Source organism: Haliotis cracherodii, unplaced genomic scaffold (genome assembly GCF_022045235.1).
Source record: "Haliotis cracherodii isolate W230 unplaced genomic scaffold, xgHalCrac1.p SCAF_3, whole genome shotgun sequence".
NCBI lineage: Eukaryota > Metazoa > Mollusca > Gastropoda > Lepetellida > Haliotidae > Haliotis > Haliotis cracherodii.
Window position 1 is genome coordinate 74312686 of NW_027266286.1, and position 19935 is coordinate 74332620.

At 43.7% G+C, this 19935-nt stretch overlaps 1 protein-coding gene across 1 annotated transcript in view; it reads left to right on the top strand.

Moving 5' to 3' along the window:
* LOC139475692 (protocadherin Fat 4-like) overlaps positions 1-19935 on the top strand; it is a 78359-nt gene that overhangs the window by 29886 nt on the left and 28538 nt on the right. The window contains exons 25-36 of the mRNA XM_071258879.1: positions 1745-1988; positions 3145-3432; positions 4138-4391; positions 5725-5892; positions 6660-6903; positions 7185-7463; positions 8237-8496; positions 8779-8946; positions 9690-9933; positions 12632-12919; positions 14314-14573; positions 18313-18480. Coding sequence (XP_071114980.1) covers positions 1745-1988; positions 3145-3432; positions 4138-4391; positions 5725-5892; positions 6660-6903; positions 7185-7463; positions 8237-8496; positions 8779-8946; positions 9690-9933; positions 12632-12919; positions 14314-14573; positions 18313-18480 — 2865 coding nt within the window. The remainder of the gene's footprint in view (positions 1-1744; positions 1989-3144; positions 3433-4137; positions 4392-5724; positions 5893-6659; positions 6904-7184; positions 7464-8236; positions 8497-8778; positions 8947-9689; positions 9934-12631; positions 12920-14313; positions 14574-18312; positions 18481-19935) is intronic.

Below are 19935 nucleotides of genomic sequence, written 5' to 3' on the forward strand. Positions count from 1 at the left end.
TAGAGGCGGTGGGACTGTAACATATTGCAAATACATTAAGATTTTGTCATGGCCTCCATCCCTATGATAAATGATCAGTCTCTAACTAATATTTAAATTTTTATTTATTAAGGTACTCTCTTGATTCAAATTCTATTGTAGGTCTTGCTCAGGGATAACTTGAAACACTTTTATTTACTTCGATATACAGGGTTTGAAAATATTTTCATTGTTGGCAATAAGGACAGGTGTCATCAGAAAAATGATTGAGCCAACATGAATTTAGTGATTAACTAAACATCGGTTTCACATAAATTTCACACCTTTTAGTGGCAATAAATTTCATCAAATTCTCTGCTGTAATTATTTTAAAGATAAGCCACACAAGGAAATTAATGTTGTTGTTTCTTTACAAGGCCATCTCAGTTTGTTATTACAAGTAATTCTGATTAATATTTAAGCTAAAAAAATATAATAGTCTTGGTTCTCAGGCACTGCCCGCATCATCATAAAGTCTGCTGCATGTTTTAATTTATTTTTTAAAATCTTTAAATATTCCGCATGTCAAACACCAATCCCATTAAAATCAGACCTTAGTTTTCGCTACTGCTAAACAAAGATCTGAAGACATCCCATTAGGGGTCACGTCAGAACGAACTTTCATCCGACCAATCAGAGCGTCGCTTACCAGATTATGAAAGTGACAGTTGGAATGTGATTTCTAATCATGCAACCCCGAAAACTTTAACATGGGGTATTCCGAATGATAGTTACCGGTTTAACGACTGAATCCTTACAATCTAGACCATCTACCCCGGTATAAGCCATTCCAGAATGTTTTTTTTGTTCAGGTTTCAAATTTGTAATCGAGAATTTGTCAAAATATGTTTCGAAGCGTACCGGGGTAGTAGCCAATTTGAAATTAGTGCCGTAAAGCACGAGAAAGCTGCCTTCTGATTGGTCATTCCATTGGTCGGTCAAAGTTCACGCAAGGTCGGTCTGACGTGACCCGTAAAGGGATGTCCTCGAATCTTAGTTCAGCGGTAGCGAGTAATAAGATGTGGTTTCAATGAGATTGGTCAAACACATGACCCCGGCAGTGAAATGCAACAATACTTAAGATCAACTTGATTTCTTCGAAAGTTTTGCTAACAAAATTTGGTTTAAAAAATCCCTGCCTGCCCGCACTATTTTTCAAAAACCATTATCTGAAAACCAATTCTTTTATGTTTTTGGCCTTACTAATATTTGTCCAGTTGAGAACTATCTTACTCATTGAAATACAATGTTGTGATGTTTTAAGAAAGTGTCAAATATATAAAGATGCACATTCTTTCCACTTTGGGTCACTGAAGTTCAGATTTTTTAAAAATCTTGGTTTACGAATCTACTGATTCCAAAACATTGAAATGTGAAAAAGTACCAAACACTGAAAAGCAGTGTGTGTTTTTACTCCAGGACCCATAGATAATTAGATGAAATGTGAGAAAACCCAACTCATGTACCTCCGCTATCAATAAAGATAAGTTATTTATAATGCTAAAATTAAAATGTTGATCTTTAGCCACAAACCAAAACAAATTACGACGAATCTCTATTCCTCCTGCCCTCACTAATTTCTTTTTTTTCCTAGTTTTTTCTTTTCATTTTTTCGACCTATCGACCTGAATATTTGGGCCCAAAATCCAAGTCAGGCCTAATGACCCAAGTGTACCAGCTGCCCCTGTTATAGTCAATCATTAAGATCACCAATTACCTGCTGCAGGTCGTGGCATCAGACGGAAGATTCTCCAGTGAAGCACCGTTAACAGTAATTGTAGAAGATGTCAACGATCACGCACCAGTATTCCAAGGGGAGATAACTCTGAATGTCAGCTCTCCGACACCTGTGGGGTCTGTGATTGGTCAAGTCAATGCTGCTGATGCTGATGTGACGGAGCAGAACAATGATGTGATGTATTACGTCATCAAAGGTGGACTGGATAAGTTTGCTGTGCACCCTGAATCAGGTACACTTTGCTCTTCTGCTTCTCCATGAGTGAGTGAGTGGGATTGAGTGAGTGAGTGAGTGACTTTATGATGATGCGGGCGGTGCCTCAGAACCAAATTATTATTTTATTGAGCCTAACATGTCAGGGACCCCGAGAATGAGATCCACACATTGTACTTATGCAGTCTGTGACTCCACTGAAGTTTGAATCTGATAAAAAATAGATTTTGTGCTACTATGATCAGCTGATACCAGCCCACCTATCAGGGTGTATACATACGGTTACTGAGAGTAACAGCTACTGATGATAACGCGAAGATACAAGTTTGGGCTGGTAGACTCAAGGTTTTAGCACAGACTGCCTTGAGGGGAATCAAACCTGAATGTGACAAGGCAATGCTGTAACCACTATCCTTCCCAATTGTCCTTGCCTACAGCTATTAGGGGTATGTATCATGGTCCAAAGTTTTATAACATGAATCCTTTATGTAAGGCTTTAACTTCAGAACAAGGTTGAGCTTCACAGGAGTTCCAGTAGTTAGGAACAACAGATTATAGAATATAGATTATGTTCCTTTGAAGAGCCAGGATCTTCTGATCATTTGCTGCAGTCCAAGATTTGCCTACACAGTGATCCTTGGTTTGTCAGGATTGTGGGTGTCGCCTAAGTAGCTTTGCTGTGACTTTGAGCAGATACATTCTACAACTGATGTTCTATACGAAGCGGTATTAACAAAATTCACTCACTCAATCACTCACATATATCTCAGTGAACTAGCTCTATGAGACGGGCAATAGTCCTGACTAGTACAGGCACATGCATGGATATCGCTATATAAAGTCAATTATCTTTAATGCAATGCTACACACCATTTCACTTCATCTCACCTGGAATGTTGTTTTCACTCACTCATTAACTTGTCTCCCATACTTGCTGTAAAAGGCGACTATGCTTGTCGTAAGAGGCGACTAACGGGATCGGGTGGTCAGGGTCGCTGACTTTGTTGATGCATGTCATCGTATCCCAATTGCTTTGATCGATGCTCATGATGTCAATCACTGGATTGTCTAGTCCAGACTCGATTATTTACAGACCTCTGTCATATAGCTTGAATATTACTGAATACGGTGTTAAACAACAAACAAACAAACAAACAAACTTGTCTCCCCGACAGGCGAGGTCCAGGTTGTGTCATCCCTGATGGAGAACCCCCTCCAGGACTCCTACTCCCTGACAGTCCGAGCTGCGGACCTGGGACGACCCCAGAAGTACAGCGATACAACCGTCACCATCCACGTCCCCATCAACTACCAGCCACAGGTGCCCCCCGTCACGGAGCTACAGGTGGGGGAGGACATCGCCCCGGGCAGTGTCGTGCACACGCTGCTTGTACTGGACCCCAATGTGGATAAAGGAGATGGGGACAAGCTCAACTTCTTCATCAGTGAACACATGTCTCAAGGTATCGACAGCTATGAGAGAACATCAGTTGATGAAATACTGATACAATTGGTAAATGATGGGGGCAATGGGTTAAGATCAATGTGGATCTATCATCTCAGTTGGGAAGGAGTGTTCAATAATAATCATAAACAGCAGGACCTGTTGCCTTTACTCTTTTGCCAAACCTCTAGGACCCCAGAGAACATCTAAATTATGGTATGTAGGTATTTTGTAAATACTGCAGGCATTGGGGGAAATACTTCAGGTATTTGGGAGAAATATTGCAGGCATTGTGGGGAAATATTACAGGCATTGGGGGAAATATTGCAGGCATTTCGGGAAATATTGGAGACATTGGGGAAATATTGCAGGCATTTGGGGAAATACTTCAGGTATTTGGGAGATATATTGCAGGCATTGGGGGAAATATTGCAGGCATTGGGGGAAATATTGCAGGCATTGGGGGAAATATTGCAGGCATTGGGAGAAATATTGCAGGCATTGGGGGAAATACTTCAGTTACTAGGGAACATACTCCACCATGCAGCCCATTCTGGGCACCTTTCCTCAACGTGATCTCAGCAACACAACTGTCTTACGTCCATGCATGACTAGTATAGGAGTTGCGGTCATTGAGCCAAGATCGCTCTGTGGAACGGTACCCTGGTTTCCCCACTGTGACATTCTATATTATTTGTTAATCTATATGTCGCTATGCTTGCAGATATCCCCTTTGAGATTGACAGATACACAGGGGCTCTGAGGACCAAGTCTGTGCTGGATCGAGAGAACACTGACAAGTACAGTTTCCTGGTTCATGTGACCGACAGCAAGCAGCCTGTGTACACGGCGTCCACAACTGTACACCTCACTGTTACTGATGTCAACGACAACGTGCCCGTATTTGCAGCCAACAGCTATAATGCTAAAGTCATTGAGGATGATGCCACACCAGGCAAAGCACAGGTGGTGTATCTGGTATGTATTGACAGTTCTTCGTGCGGCTTTGTTTATGTCATTTTTTTTTAGCTTTGACTTTTTGCCATGTCAAAAGCATGAGCAGGCTGTACTTCATCAGAGTATAATCATGAACATTCAAGGGATGTTTCAGTCCATCTTCCCGAGGCAAGGGAAATAACTGACTGTAAAAGTCCAGCTTCCACCCTTGCTGAACTAGGCTGGAGTTTCTTGGTTTGATCGTTGTGCCACCATCTCTCATATCACATGCATTTGTTTTAAACAAAATGGCGTCACCCAGTCAAGACGATCTGATAGATAATCAAGATCTATAGTGTAATACAACGGCTTTTACTTCGTGAAGCGCATCAAATCACGTGAGCACCTTGATTAGAAACATGGACGGATTTGGAAAATATCTGTTGACACCAAGTTGGCAGTACGCATGTTTTGCAAGTCCTACAATTGACTGAAATCCGCACAGCTGTTGACGAACCGGATGTCGATTTCAGTATGTGATTTTGATTGAACTATGCATAAACTTGTTAGTCCAGCCCAAAAATAACTCCATAATTCCAACCTAGTTCGGCAAGGGTGGAAATTGGACTTTTATAGTCAGTTAACTCCCTAAGATGGTTGTTGTCTAGTGCTGTACATCCCCACAAAACGGGGAATCTCATGACAATATAAACTGTTGTTTTAAGGATCATAAAAAATGCACATGTACCAAAATTGTCATGAAAGAATACACAAATATTTTAGGGTCAAGTTCTTGTGGAGTTCAGTGAATGAGGGGCCAGTCGTTTGTGTAACCATCATACATAGTAGAGTCATGGTACTGTTTGTGGATGATTGTGCTATGACTATACAATGGTAAATGTCAGGTTCCTACAGTTGCTTCTGAAGACGGGAACAGCGGCCTAGGTTTTCTTAGCCACTCTTCAACCAAGGTAGACAGAGACAGTGTGGACAGTCATAATGTACATGGACAAGGATTGTTAGATAATTGTATAGAGTTAAGTCATTATCATTTTATTATTTGTTGACATGGTACAAGGGTGGATCCAGCATTTTTAAAAGGGAGGGGTCCAAAATGTGGAAACCTCTCCCAGTGGAGGGGGGAATCTCAACAACTTGCTACATTTTGTTTTAAAGGGAGGGGTACAAAATACCAAAATCCTTGGGGGGCATTGTCTACAACATACTACATATGGTACCCCCTGGACCTCTGGATCCGCCAATGTGTTATTTCCAGTGTTACATGCTCACTGGATCACTGTATTAAGCACACTCAACTCTACACGGCAAAAAAAAAGTAATCTGATCTCACAGAGTATCCTTGCTCATGCTTCAGAGGCCTCCACTGAAGGTGACAGATGAGGACAGTTCGAGTGAGCAGTTTGTGTACAGGCTGCTAGGAACAGGGAGCAAGCTCTTCTCCATAGATGCCAGCAGTGGACAGATCACTCAGAGGGAGGCGGGGAGTCTGGATGGGGACAGCACCTCCCTCTATAATCTCACAGTCAGTAGACACACTTTGTTGTGTGATAGCACTTGTATTGAAACCTCCCAGTGTTTGACATAATTAAAACCCAACAAGACAGTCGGGCAGGTGACCCATAAATGTTGCATACCTATCTCAAAGTTACATGCCTGCATACAGACATTATAAATATTCAAAAATCACGAAAGATTTGTGACGAATTACGTCTTGCTTCAGTCAAAATAATGCAAACAAATATATGAGAATCTATGATGAGTTGTGATAAAACTGAGTATGTAAGTTGGATTAAAATTATCTGCCAGACAGTCGAGCAGGTGGAGGAATATTGCCATTAGATACCATTACACTGTTTAACATGGATGCCCCACTCAGACACAGTGTACTGGGGGCCACGGTTGGCCTAGTCGTCTAAGGCGCCGCAAAACCTATGATTGTGGGTTCGAATCCCGGTTCGCCCCGATTATGTTTCTAGGTTTGTCAGCACCATACCCGTGCTCGTGGGTTTCACCGAAGTGGTAAACTTCTGAGACATGCGTCACTTCGGGCTTTCCTCCCACATTAAGCTGACACGCCGTGATATAACTGGAATACTGTTAAAAGCAGCGTTAAACCAAACTCACTCACACTCACACTCACAGCGTACTGACTCCGATTTGACCAATCCTTGTTTTTATCCATGTGGACCCATTATTGCCGCGGAATCCCATGAGGACCACCTGTGATAACAAGAGTGGGAGAAACTGATTGATATTTTACCAAGTCATTGACATATTCCATTCTTACAGGTGTCTGTAGATGACGGTCGCTATGTCAGCAATGTCTCACTGGTGGTGTCTGTGGAGGATGTGAACGACCACGCCCCTGTGATGCTGGGGGGGAAGAGAGTGGAGGTTGACCCTCTGTCCCTCCCGGGGGATGTGGCAGCCGTGATGAAGGCAGAGGACTTGGACCAATCAGACAGGAACAAAAGAGTCTCGTACTACCTCATGGCTGGAGGCATGGACAGGTTCAGGATAGAGGAGAATACAGGTAATGATCATCTCCAGATGGGTGTGATTTGTGAAAAACATACCAAACTCTCTTTCAAAGAATTGGGACACCAGTTCGACATCTAATGTAAAAAGGTGACAAGAAAGTTCAAATAGAACCTAAATCCAATAGAATTTTGAAAAAAACATTGTTTATTCTTGAACAGTTGAACACAAATCCTGCCCTTGGAATCAGGTCTGAAAAGAAGTACAGTTGAAAGAGCTCCATGTTTCCTGCTTGTCTTGTGTTTTGTGTGAATCATCTTTCATCCATACTTTCAGGGGAGATAACTGTTGCCAGCTCTCTGACTGAGGGAACGCTACAGGACCAGTATGACCTTGAGATCCGTGTTGTTGATCACGGCTACCCCCAGCAGTCCACGGACTTCACCCTCACCTTGGATGTCCCGGTCAATTTCCCCCCCAGGCTGAGTGACGGGTACAGCTTCAGGGTGTCGGAGAATGTCCCGGTGGGGACAGCTGCTGGGCAGGTGGTGGCCACGGACAGGAATGTGGACAAAGGGGAAGACGAACGACTCAGCTACTTCATCGGTGAGACAGGTCAGTGAATGTTGTCAGAAGAAATTTGATGTACAGCGAGTTGGTTGAAGAGTTATGTCCCTTTATTTTAGCATACCTGACTGAGAAGTGAGTTCATGTTGTGGTCTGTTGTCCATTGTCTGATGTGCATGTTCCTTCGTTCATTAACATCTTCTCATAAACCAATGGACCGATGGACCACATGCATCATCACACATCAATTTGTTTTCAGAATGTTCAAATCTGATTTTTAATAATGGCACAATGTGCCTGTGTAACTGAATCTTCTGTATGTACCATTACCAGTATGGTTGGGTACAGTTTGTATAGTTTGTCTGTTTTTTACCAGTTACAGTAAAGCGGGCTGAATCTTTGTTTTAAATAACTAAAATTAAGTTATTTGCAAACACTGAGAACATTTTGAGAGTCAGTTAACCCTTAGCCTGTCTCAAAGGCCCTGAACCATATTATTTTCCCTTCCAACCAGCCCTTACAGTATATATATAGCTCTAAAATGAAGCAAGTCTAGATTGTCTTCAGGTTCTGAATCTCGCATCTCCCAGGGCTCTTTTTCAATTTAAATGTAACTGCTAGTTTCTATCAATATTACATATTTTCAATCTAGTTAACCCTTGGCAGGAAAACCTGACTGCAGGTCTCATCTTTATCCAATCTAGTCTATCACATAGATCCTGAAGCAAACAGTCTCGATTTCTTGGTAAGGAGACTAAATGTTATTGTAAGTAGAGACTATATCTATGTAAAAATGGATCTATTCTTAAAAATGTCCCCAGAATCGCCCAGCCTGCCCTTCGCCATTGAGCGAGACACAGGTCAGCTCCTGACAATGGCCACCATTGACCGAGAACAACACAGCGAGTACAAGTTCTCTGTGATCGTCACCGACAGTCGCAGCCCTGTCTACACATCTTCATCAACAGTCACCGTGGCTATAGACGATGAGAATGACAATGCTCCGGTGTTTAGTGCCCAGCAGTATGGTGTCAGCTTCCCTGAAGACAGGGTCTTTACCGATGACAGAGAGTTAATTCTGGTAGGAGTCTGCTTAAACACTTTGATGAAAATGTGAAAATTTGAAAATGTGACATTTCGTTTTGTGTCCACATTATATTTCCTGTATATATGTGGAAAAGTTAGAAGCTATTGTCCCAATGGACACAGCTGCCCACATTGGAAAAATAATGTGGACACATGTGGACACAAAACAAAATGTCACAATTCTTAGGAAACTTCTACCTCTATTACATATCTGCCATAAACTGAGAAAGCCAACATTGTTCCCGATTGTGGCCATGAAGGTCTTGCTGTGTTGTAGCTGCCCAAGATGTCTGCACAAGACCTTGATGGCGGGTCTGACCAGCTGCAGTTCAGACTGGAGGGAGCTGGCAGCGAACTGTTTCAGATGAACTCCCTGACCGGGGCCATTGCAGTCAGAAAGGAGGCTGTTTTTGATACAGAGCAGAGGCCGTACTACAACTTGACGGTGAGACCTGGTTTTATCCCATTGAGAACAAAAATAACTTTTATTCCAACCTTTACATGTGAGTGAACGCTTGTTTTAAGCATTCAGAGCCGATGGAGTTACTGTTTGTTTGTTTGTTTGTTTGTTATTTAATGCCACGCTCAGCAATATTCGAGCTATATGGCGGCAGTCTGTAAATAACTGAGTGTGGACCAGCAACGATCCATGCGGAGAGTACGAGGACGAGGACCAAGTCACTGAGTCTGACCACCTGATCGGTTTGCCTGTCTCTATGATGACCAGCATAGTTTGCTGGGGACCATTTCTGACCTGGAATCCTGGAATGAAGGGATGCTGTTTGATTGTTTAGACTGCAATAAATGCTTTGGATTGTAATATCTTGGATTGTATGCATACGGTCTGTATTTAGATATGATCAAGATTAGAAACAGTGGATTGCCTGCTGCATCCCATTAGTGACTTGCATCTGGATTTCACTCGTCACGCCGAAGACCCAGGTTTTGATTCCCCACACGGGTACAATGTTGGACTCACTCACTCACTCACTCACTCACTCACTCACACACACACACACACACACACACACACACACACACACACACACACACACTCACACACTCACACACTCACCCACCCACCCACTCGAACCAGAATTTCCCTTACACCAAAGTTCTATAAACAAGATGTATTTGACTCTAGTTGTGATGAAAGAAATTGAATAATGTTGTTTTCCAATAACCCAGGTTGTGGTGAGTGACGGGTTACACTCCTCTGCAGCAATACTGGACATCAACGTGGATGACATCAACGACAACGCCCCTGAGTTCAGCTACAACACAACAATCTACCTCGACCCCTTTGCACCACTGGGGAGTCATGCTGGGGACGCCTCTGCTGTGGACGGCGACGTCACTGACCCCAACAGTGTTGTTCACTACCATCTGCTGGGAGGAGGGCTTGACAAGTTCACTATACATGAAGAAACAGGTGGGTTGATGGCACAGAGTTATTGTAGCATGATTTAATATCTTTTAAACCCCTTACACCATGTGGAGAATGGAGGTGGATCTAAATAGGCTTTCAGTGATCGGCCAATTGATCAGTGATGACTAACACTTGTAATTAAGCCACAGGTTCTTAAAAAACTTCGGAAATCTCTCCCGTAACGTTTATCATGTCAGTTATTTTGATGTCTTGTACTTGGTGTAAATGTATAATGACGTGCTGTCATTGTGACAGACTTACTGAGGAAGTTCTTAACAGACCTTTCTCATCTAATTAGGATATTATTTGAGTAGATATCATTGTAAAAAAACAACAAAAGTTGTTCCTGTTGAGCATATCGAAAAACCAATGTGCAAACTGTATGAATCCGTGTTGCGGATTCTAACAAAAGATTGCACATCGGTTTTTCATCCAACGGAAACATGTTTTATCTACTAATGGTTTAACCAAAATAGTTTAATCAAAAACAGTTGTATATAACAAAGCAGACAAAAATGACGAGATTGATATACATACTGTGGCATGACATGAATCAGGTGATTGTTTAATTGATGCACATAACTTGACATGCCTACAAAGTCAGTAGCCAATCAACGGAGAGAATGATAAAAACAAAGTTCTGTCAACGTGCATGTGTTGACGGGAAATTAGCTCTTGGGGGAATAAAGGACAAAATCGACATCACTGTCCCGGAACGCTTTATGCACAACATGTAAACAATAAACAACAATTGTACAATGAGCGGAATACCTGCTCTGACAACACAAACACAGCAATGAGCAGACTTTCCAGCTCAGGCGTACAAGAGGTGAACGGAGCTCCAGCTCACCTCAGGGCGTTTCCTACGAGCAGCATATCCTGCTCGAGGTCGTCCCTATGCCAGCACTCGGAATACCAAGCCTGACTAACACCCTAGTAACTGTGTAATGGTAGCACATATATAGTAATGAACAACAATGGACAGACGAAGAGACAACGACGTTGCTTTGGACATATGGGCGTGATTAACAAACACAGTTCATGGGATGATCAATTAGGGCAATAAATGCCATACTATAAAAAGCAGTAGTTAAAGGGAAGTGATATGGTAGTCCAGGCTGACTGACAGTCAAAATACAATGAAATGTTGGTGAGGATTAACAACGGGGATTAGCGCCTAAAACGTAATGACAATTAAGTTATGGAGACATGGCTACAGGGTAAATTGCCCTTGAAGTCAAATGTACTGCAGACAATGGTAGTCATAAATCAGTCGCTATGACAGTTCATTGGACCTGTCAATCAAGCTAAGAGGTTAGAAGAACTGCAACAGTCAGACTGTAACGAACCGGAACAAATATGTTCGGGAGAAGGCGGTTGTTGTCAAATGACATGGTCAGTTACAACCAGATTCAAACATTAGTTCCCTGAGAAGGGGAAGACACAGTTTGAAAAATGCTACTTAGAAATGAAACCTGAAGACCTGAAAGTTGTGTAACCGAGGCGAGCGAGCCTGTATGTTTGCTGTGTTATTCCTTCTCGGACTTCGGTCTCAAAGAGTTGTTTGGACAATGAATATGCATGAATTTCACTTAATGTCCTGTGCATGACGATACACATGAACAGAAAGGGAATTCCCTCAACTATAATATTGGGATTCTCGTAGTGATAAAAGTAGTCCGCCTCGATGGGCGTGGCTTAATATTTTACATTCATTGCGAAGTGAACGCAATAACACATGACCAATTCAGCTAATCAGAATGCAGGAATTTCAATGAACACAATGAAAATTTAATTATAGTGCAATGATGTAAACCATAAGCACTAAAGCCTCCTCCTCTTTATTGGCCCTGTTATGACAGGAATACAAAGCCTTTACATAAGTTAATTATAACTAAAATAACTCTTTTGTGAACATTTTACTTTCAGTTTTTTTTTTCTGACAATTGCAGCAGATATGATGCTGAATATAAGCCTTTGAGGATGTTGAGATAAATGGCAGGACTGTGCTCTGGACTTAAGCAATGAGGTGGTCCGACTGAGTGATTTGGTTGATAGCGGGTCATTGTACCCCGACTGGGTGGATCATTGCTCATATTATCAATCACTGGATCGTCTAGTCGTAACTTGATTATTGTCAGACTGCTGTGTGATTATTGTTGTAATATTTCTGAATGCAGCATAAAACACCAAACAATTAAACCTTGCACTGTGTCGTAAACTAACACTCACTCTAGACTCACTTAATCACTAATATCCACCCGCCTACACAATTGCCCTCCCACACAAAAACCCACACACTCACTTTTTCACAAGATCACTAATAACCACCCACCCACCCATGTATAAGCTCACTCTTACTCACTCGCTCAATCACTAATACCCACCCACACTGCCACTAGTTCACTGACCCATGAAGATACAGGTAGAATAGGCCTTCAGCAACCCATGCTTGCCGTAAAAGGCGACTTTGCTTGTAAGAGGCAACTAACGGGATCGGGTGGTCAGGCTGGCTGACTTGTTTGAAGCATGTCATCGTGTCCCAATGTTGGCATTGATGCTCATGACCTAATTCACTTGATTGTCTGGTCCAGACTCGATTATTTACAGACCATCGTTAAACAGCGTTAAACAACAAACAAACAAACAGATTAATTCACTTACTCACTCGCTTATTCACTCACTTACTTACCACCAACAGGTCAGCTGACACTAGTGTCATCTCTGATGGAGGACCCAAAGCGCAGCGAGTACAACGTTAAAGTACTGGCATTTGACATGGGGACCCCCCAACGGAGGACCAATGGCGTGTTCAAGATTAGAGTTCCTGTCAACTACCAGCCTCACTTTGAATCCCTGTACAGACTCAATGTCAAGGAGAACGTCACCGTGGGGTCAGACTTCGGGCAGGTCAAGGCAACTGACAAGAACATAGAACTGGGCGAGGATGAAAGGCTGAATTATTTCATCGATGAGAAGAGTACTCAAGGTACATGTAGTCTTGCACTGCTAGCAATAGGCTTTTCCTTATGACCACCTCCGTGGTCTAGTGGTAGAGCACCTGCTTTGCGCAGAAGGTTCGGGTTTGATCCCCGGCCGCGTCATTCCTAAAGACGTAAAAACATGGCACTTGTTGTTACCCTGCCTTGCACTCAGTATTATGGAGCTAAAACAAGGACTGCTCAGGTCGGAGTCAGCATACTGTGTCTGAGAGGGGTATTCATTTTAAATTTGTGGCTAGCACTAGAAAATGGGCATTAGCCCAGGCACATGTGCATGCACATTGCTATATAAAAGCAATAATCTTGGACGTGACGGCCCAATGATAACATCACCACCTGTTTTTCCTAACAAGCTTGTGTAAACTGTATCAATAACCCATGAAGGTCATACACTTTTGCTGTAGAAATGTTTTCATCATTAATATACTGAAACACTCTGAAAACGTTTATTAGATTTTTTGTAACATTTGGCAAAATGGCCACAGAGATCAAATTAAGTTCTGTTTATTTAGACACTAGATATTCAAACACCACAAATGGTGTTGTATGGGTATGAATCTCATTCAATGTGTTTGGAGATCGACTTGACAAGAACACATAGGATTTCCAGTTAAAGGACGTTATGTGTTCTCATTGTGTGTTGGTACAGCCACTGTAGGGGTTGAGGGGTCAGAGAGAAATCTCCCAACCACCTGATCCAATTGTTTGTTTGTTTGTTTGTTTGTTGTTAATGTCATACTCAGCAATATTCAGCTATATGACAGCGGTCTGTAAATAATCAAGCCTGGACCAGACAATCTGCACAATTGGGATATGATGACATGCATCAACCACGTCAGCGAGCCAGTTGCGCAGATCGATGCTCATGATGTCAATCACTGGATTGTCTGGTCGAGACTCGATTATTTATAGATCAACATCATATAGCTGGAATATTTCTGAGTGCAGCGTTAAACAAACTAACAAACATACAAAAAACAAACAAACCTGAATTTCTTCAAGAAGAAGAATCTGATTTTCAAAATGACCACAAAGGCTGCAATATTGATCATATATGGCCATTACTCCACCATCTTTTTGTTTTAAATATATTGTTTAGTGACAGTCTTTGTTGACATTTTATAATGATGACTACATATCCAGGTGAACTACAGCCCTCTGGTGCTGTTGTTCATGGGTAATGTCATGCAATGTAATAAATGTCAATCCAGGTGTTGACTTCCCCTTCTACATGAACCGACAGTCTGGTCAGCTGGTCATGGGTAATGTCATGCAATGTAATGAATGTCAATCCAGGTGTTGACTTCCCCTTCTACATGAACCGACAGTCTGGTCAGCTGGTCATGGGTAATGTCATGCATTGTAATGAATGTCAATCCAGGTGTTGACTTCCCCTTCTACATGAACCGACAGTCTGGTCAGCTGGTCATCTCCTGTGTGCTGGACCGAGAGAAGAAAGACAAGTATGACTTCATGGTGTATGCCACGGACTCCAAGCTGCCTGTGTACACGGCATCAACGCTGGTGGAAGTCACCATTGACGACATCAACGACAATCCCCCACAGTTCGGTGCTGCAGCGTACACCGCTCTCATCCAGGAGGATGACGCCAACCCAGGAACTCAACAGACACTCTCTGTGGTAGGGTATAGTCACTCTCTGTGTTAGGGCACAATCACTCTCTGTGGTAGGGCACAGTCACTCTCTGTGGTAGGACACAGTCACTCTCTGTGGTAGGGCACAATCACTCTCTGTGGTAGGACACAATCACTCTCTCTCTGGTAGGACACAATCACTCTCTCTGGTAGGACACAATCATTCTCTGTGGTAGGACACAATCACTCTCTCTGGTAGGGCACAATCACTCTCTGTGGTAGGGCACAATCACTCTGTGATAGGGCACAATCACTCTCTGTGGTAGGGCACAATCACTCTGTGGTACGGCACAGTCACTCTCTGTGGTAGGGCACAATCACTCTCTGTGGTAGGACACAATCACTCTCTGTGGTAGGACACAATCACTCTCTGTGTTAGGGCACAATCACTCTCTGTGGTAGGACACAATCACTCTCTGTGGTAGGACACAATCACTCTCTCTGGTAGGGCACAATCACTCTGTGGTAGGGCACATTCGCTCTCTGTGGTAGGACACAATCACTCTCTCTGGTAGGGCACAATCACTCTGTGGTAGGACACAATCACTCTCTGTGGTAGGACACAATCACTCTCTCTGGTAGGGCACAATCACTCTCTGTGGTAGGGCACAATCACTCTATGATAGGGCACAATCACTCTCTCTGGTAGGGCACAATCACTCTGTGGTACGGCACAGTCACTCTCTGTGGTAGGGCACAATCACTCTCTGTGGTAGGGCACAATCACTCTCTGTGGTAGGACACAATCACTCTCTGTGTTAGGGCACAATCACTCTCTGTGGTAGGACACAATCACTCTCTGTGGTAGGACACAATCACTCTCTCTGGTAGGGCACAATCACTCTGTGGTAGGGCACATTCGCTCTCTGTGGTAGGACACAATCACTCTCTCTGGTAGGGCACAATCACTCTGTGGTAGGACACAATCACTCTCTGTGGTAGGACACAATCACTCTCTCTGGTAGGGCACAATCACTCTCTGTGGTAGGACACAGTAACTCTCTGTGGTAGGACACAATCACTCTCTCTGGTAGGACACAATCACTCTGTGGTAGGACATAATCACTCTCTGTGGTAGGACACAATCACTCTCTCTGGTAGGACACAATCACTCTCTGTGGTAGGACACAGTAACTCTCTGTGGTAGGATACAATCACTCTCTGTGGTAGGACACAATCACTCTCTGTGGTAGGACACAATCACTCTCTGTGGTAGGGCACAATCACTCTCTCTGGTAGGACACAATCACTCTCTGTGGTAGGGCACAGTCACTCTCTGTGGTAGGGCACAATCACTCTCTCTGGTAGGACACAATCATTCTCTGTGGTAGGGCACAATCACTCTCTCTGGTAGGACACAATCACTCTCTGTGGTAGGGCACAATCACTCTCTGTGGTAGGGCACAATCACTCTCTGTGGTAGGACACAATCACTCTCTGTGGTAGGGCACAATCACTCTCTGTGGTAGGGCACAATCACTCTCTGTGGTAGGGCACAATCACTCTCTGTGGTAGGGCACAATCACTCTCTGTGGTAGGACACAATCACTCTCTGTGGTAGGGCACAATCACTCTCTCTGGTAGGACACAATCACTCTCTGTGGTAGGACACAATCAGTCTCTGTGGTAGGACACAATCACTCTCTCTGGTAGGACACAATCACTCTCTGTGGTAGGACACAATCACTCTCTCTGGTAGGACACAATCACTCTCTGTGGTAGGACACAATCACTCTCTCTGGTAGGACACAATCACTCTCTCTGGTAGGACACAATCACTCTCTGTGGTAGGACACAATCACTCTCTGTGGTAGGACACAATCAGTCTCTGTGGTAGGGCACAATCACTCTCTGTGGTAGGACACAATCACTCTCTGTGGTAGGGCACAATCACTCTCTGTGGTAGGACACAATCACTCTCTCTGGTAGGGCACAATCACTCTGTGGTAGGACACAATCACTCTCTGTGGTAGGACACAATCACTCTCTCTGGTAGGGCACAATCACTCTCTGTGGTAGGGCACAATCACTCTCTCTGGTAGGACACAATCACTCTCTGTGGTAGGACACAATCAGTCTCTGTGGTAGGACACAATCACTCTCTCTGGTAGGACACAATCACTCTCTGTGGTAGGACACAATCACTCTCTCTGGTAGGACACAATCACTCTCTGTGGTAGGACACAATCACTCTCTCTGGTAGGACACAATCACTCTCTCTGGTAGGACACAATCACTCTCTGTGGTAGGACACAATCACTCTCTGTGGTAGGACACAATCAGTCTCTGTGGTAGGGCACAATCACTCTCTGTGGTAGGACACAATCACTCTCTGTGGTAGGGCACAATCACTCTCTGTGGTAGGACACAATCACTCTCTGTGGTAGGACACAATCACTCTCTCTGGTAGTGCACAATCACTCTCTGTGGTAGGACACAATCACTCTCTGTGGTAGGACACAATCACTCTCTCTGGTAGGACACAATCACTCTCTGTGGTAGGGCACAATCACTCTCTGTGGTAGGGCACAATCACTCTCTGGTAGGGCACAATCACTCTGTGATAGGCACAATCACTCTCTGTGGTAGGACACAATCACTCTCTGTGGTAGGACACAATCACTCTCTGTGGTAGGGCACAATCACTCTCTCTGGTAGGACACAATCACTCTCTGTGGTAGGACACAATCACTCTCTCTGGTAGGACACAATCACTCTGTGGTAGGACACAATCACTCTCTGTGGTAGGACACAATCACTCTCTGTGGTAGGACACAATCACTCTCTGTGGTAGGGCACAATCACTCTCTCTGGTAGGACACAATCACTCTCTGTGGTAGGACACAATCACTCTCTCTGGTAGGGCACAATCACTCTCTGTGGTAGGACACAATCACTCTCTGTGGTAGGACACAATCACTCTCTCTGGTAGGACACAATCACTCTCTGTGGTAGGGCACAATCACTCTCTGTGGTAGGGCACAATCACTCTCTGGTAGGGCACAATCACTCTGTGATAGGCACAATCACTCTCTGTGGTAGGACACAATCACTCTCTGTGGTAGGACACAATCACTCTCTGTGGTAGGGCACAATCACTCTCTCTGGTAGGACACAATCACTCTCTGTGGTAGGACACAATCACTCTCTCTGGTAGGACACAATCACTCTGTGGTAGGACACAATCACTCTCTGTGGAAGGGCACAATCACTCTCTGTGGTAGGGCACAATCACTCTGTGATAGGGCACAATCACTCTCTGTGATAGGGCACAATCACTCTCTGTGGTAGGGCACAATCACTCTCTCTGGTAGGGCACAATCACTCTCTGTGGTAGGGCACAATCACTCTCTGTGGTAGGGCACAATCACACTCTGGTAGGTAACAATCACTGTCTGTGGTAGGACACAGTCACTCTCTGTGGTAGGACACAATCACTCTCTCTGGTAGGGCACAATCACTCTCTGTGATAGGGCACAATCACTCTCTGGTCGGGCACAACCACTCTCTGGTAGGGCACAATCACTCTTTCCTGCAGGGCAAGTATCTTTCAAATATAAGACAGGGCAAGGTATATGTGATATACTAAATTTGTGTCTCTAATTGACAGATACAATTGAAAAATACAATATATGTTGCCTTAAACTTTAGTGCATGCTGTTAAAGTAGCAGGATAGTAGTAAGTGTTGTATTAATGATGGAGTGACCATGTCATTATATTCCAGACTCCACTGGTGTCGGCCACTGATGCTGACAGTATCCCGAAGGACCTGACATACAGGTTGGAGGGACCAGGGGGTGACCTGTTTGACCTAGACCCTGTGACAACACGGTTGCGTCAGAAGACAGCTGGGAGCCTTGACAGTGACACACACCAGCAGTACAACCTTACAGTATGTGCCGCTCTCTACTCCCATCTACACAATTACATGTGATTCTCTCTACTCCCAACTATACAGTTACATGTGACGCAATTTATTTGAACTCAGCAAAAAACTATTTTACACCCCTGACCTAACAGGGCGACGGTATATACACTCTTCGAAAAAAGAAACGCACAGGTAGATTTTTAGTAAATTTATTGTACCTAATAAAGTCAATATATTTAATCTTATATCATAGATATAGCACTGACTGGATAAGTGTACAAATTCTGTCCTGCAGAATTCTGCACCATTCTGCTTGTAACACATTGGCCAGTTGTGTAAGTGTCTGCAGCCTGTTCTGACCTTGACGTACACATCAATCGAGTTCGAGGTGTTCGATTGGGTTGAGATCTGGGCATCTTGACGGCCAGGGCAAGACGTTGATATTGGCATTGTGAAGGTAGTCTACCATGACACTAGCTGTATGCAGTGGAGTGTTGTCCTATCGAAACAGCTGCCTCTGGCGGTCAATGATTTGAAGAATGTGAGCTTGAAGAATTTGATTCATGTCGCGATTTGCTGTCAAATTTCCCTGAACCACAACCAAGTCAGATCTCGTGTAGGATATGGCCTCCTACGCCATAAAACTACCGCCACGGAATTTGTTGAATACACGTACACAATGTGGGGCAAAACGCTCATTTCGACGAAGATAAACACGTTGTCTTCCATCTCGCCGGTGAAGAAGAAATCATGATTCATCACTAAACCACACTCTTCTCCAGTTTCTCAAATGCCAAGGCTGTAAAGTATGGCACCAACCCAAACGTTGCTGTTGAAGGCTGTGTTGCAAAACAGGATGATAACTGGTCTTCTGGGTCGGATTCCAGCCTCGCGAAGATGGCACCTGACAGTCTGGTCCGATATCCACCTCAAACCGGGGATGCGTCCTGCAGTCTCCGTAGCTGTGGCATTGAAATGATGTAGGTGGAACAGTCAAATGTAGCGATCCTGTGCAGGGGTGGTAACTCTTGGTCGGACAGTTCTCGGACGGTCTGCAGTGGAATTGAACTGTGTGTATCAGTCACAAAGGTGGCAAATAGTGCTGTGGTGGACGTTGAAGTGGCATGCAACAGAAGACTGTGATTCCCCTCTTTGGATACGTCGTATGGTGATGTTGCGATCGGCAGCACTGAGTCTCTGATTTTCGAACTTTGCTTAACTGTTTTCATCCATGACATTTTTTAACAAATGAGAAAACAATGCCGTTTAAGACATTGCAAATAGACAATGGCTGGGTTTTGACCCACCGTTTGTCGAATATCAGCAACATTTTCAATAACATATATCCAATTCATAAACCGGATTTTTTGTGTAGTCAGGTTCAGTGAACTACATGCTACCTGTTTGTTCTTTTTTTCAAGAGTGTATAGATATGCCAAGGAATTCTGTCCGTCCAGCCGAGAATATTTTTGTATGTGA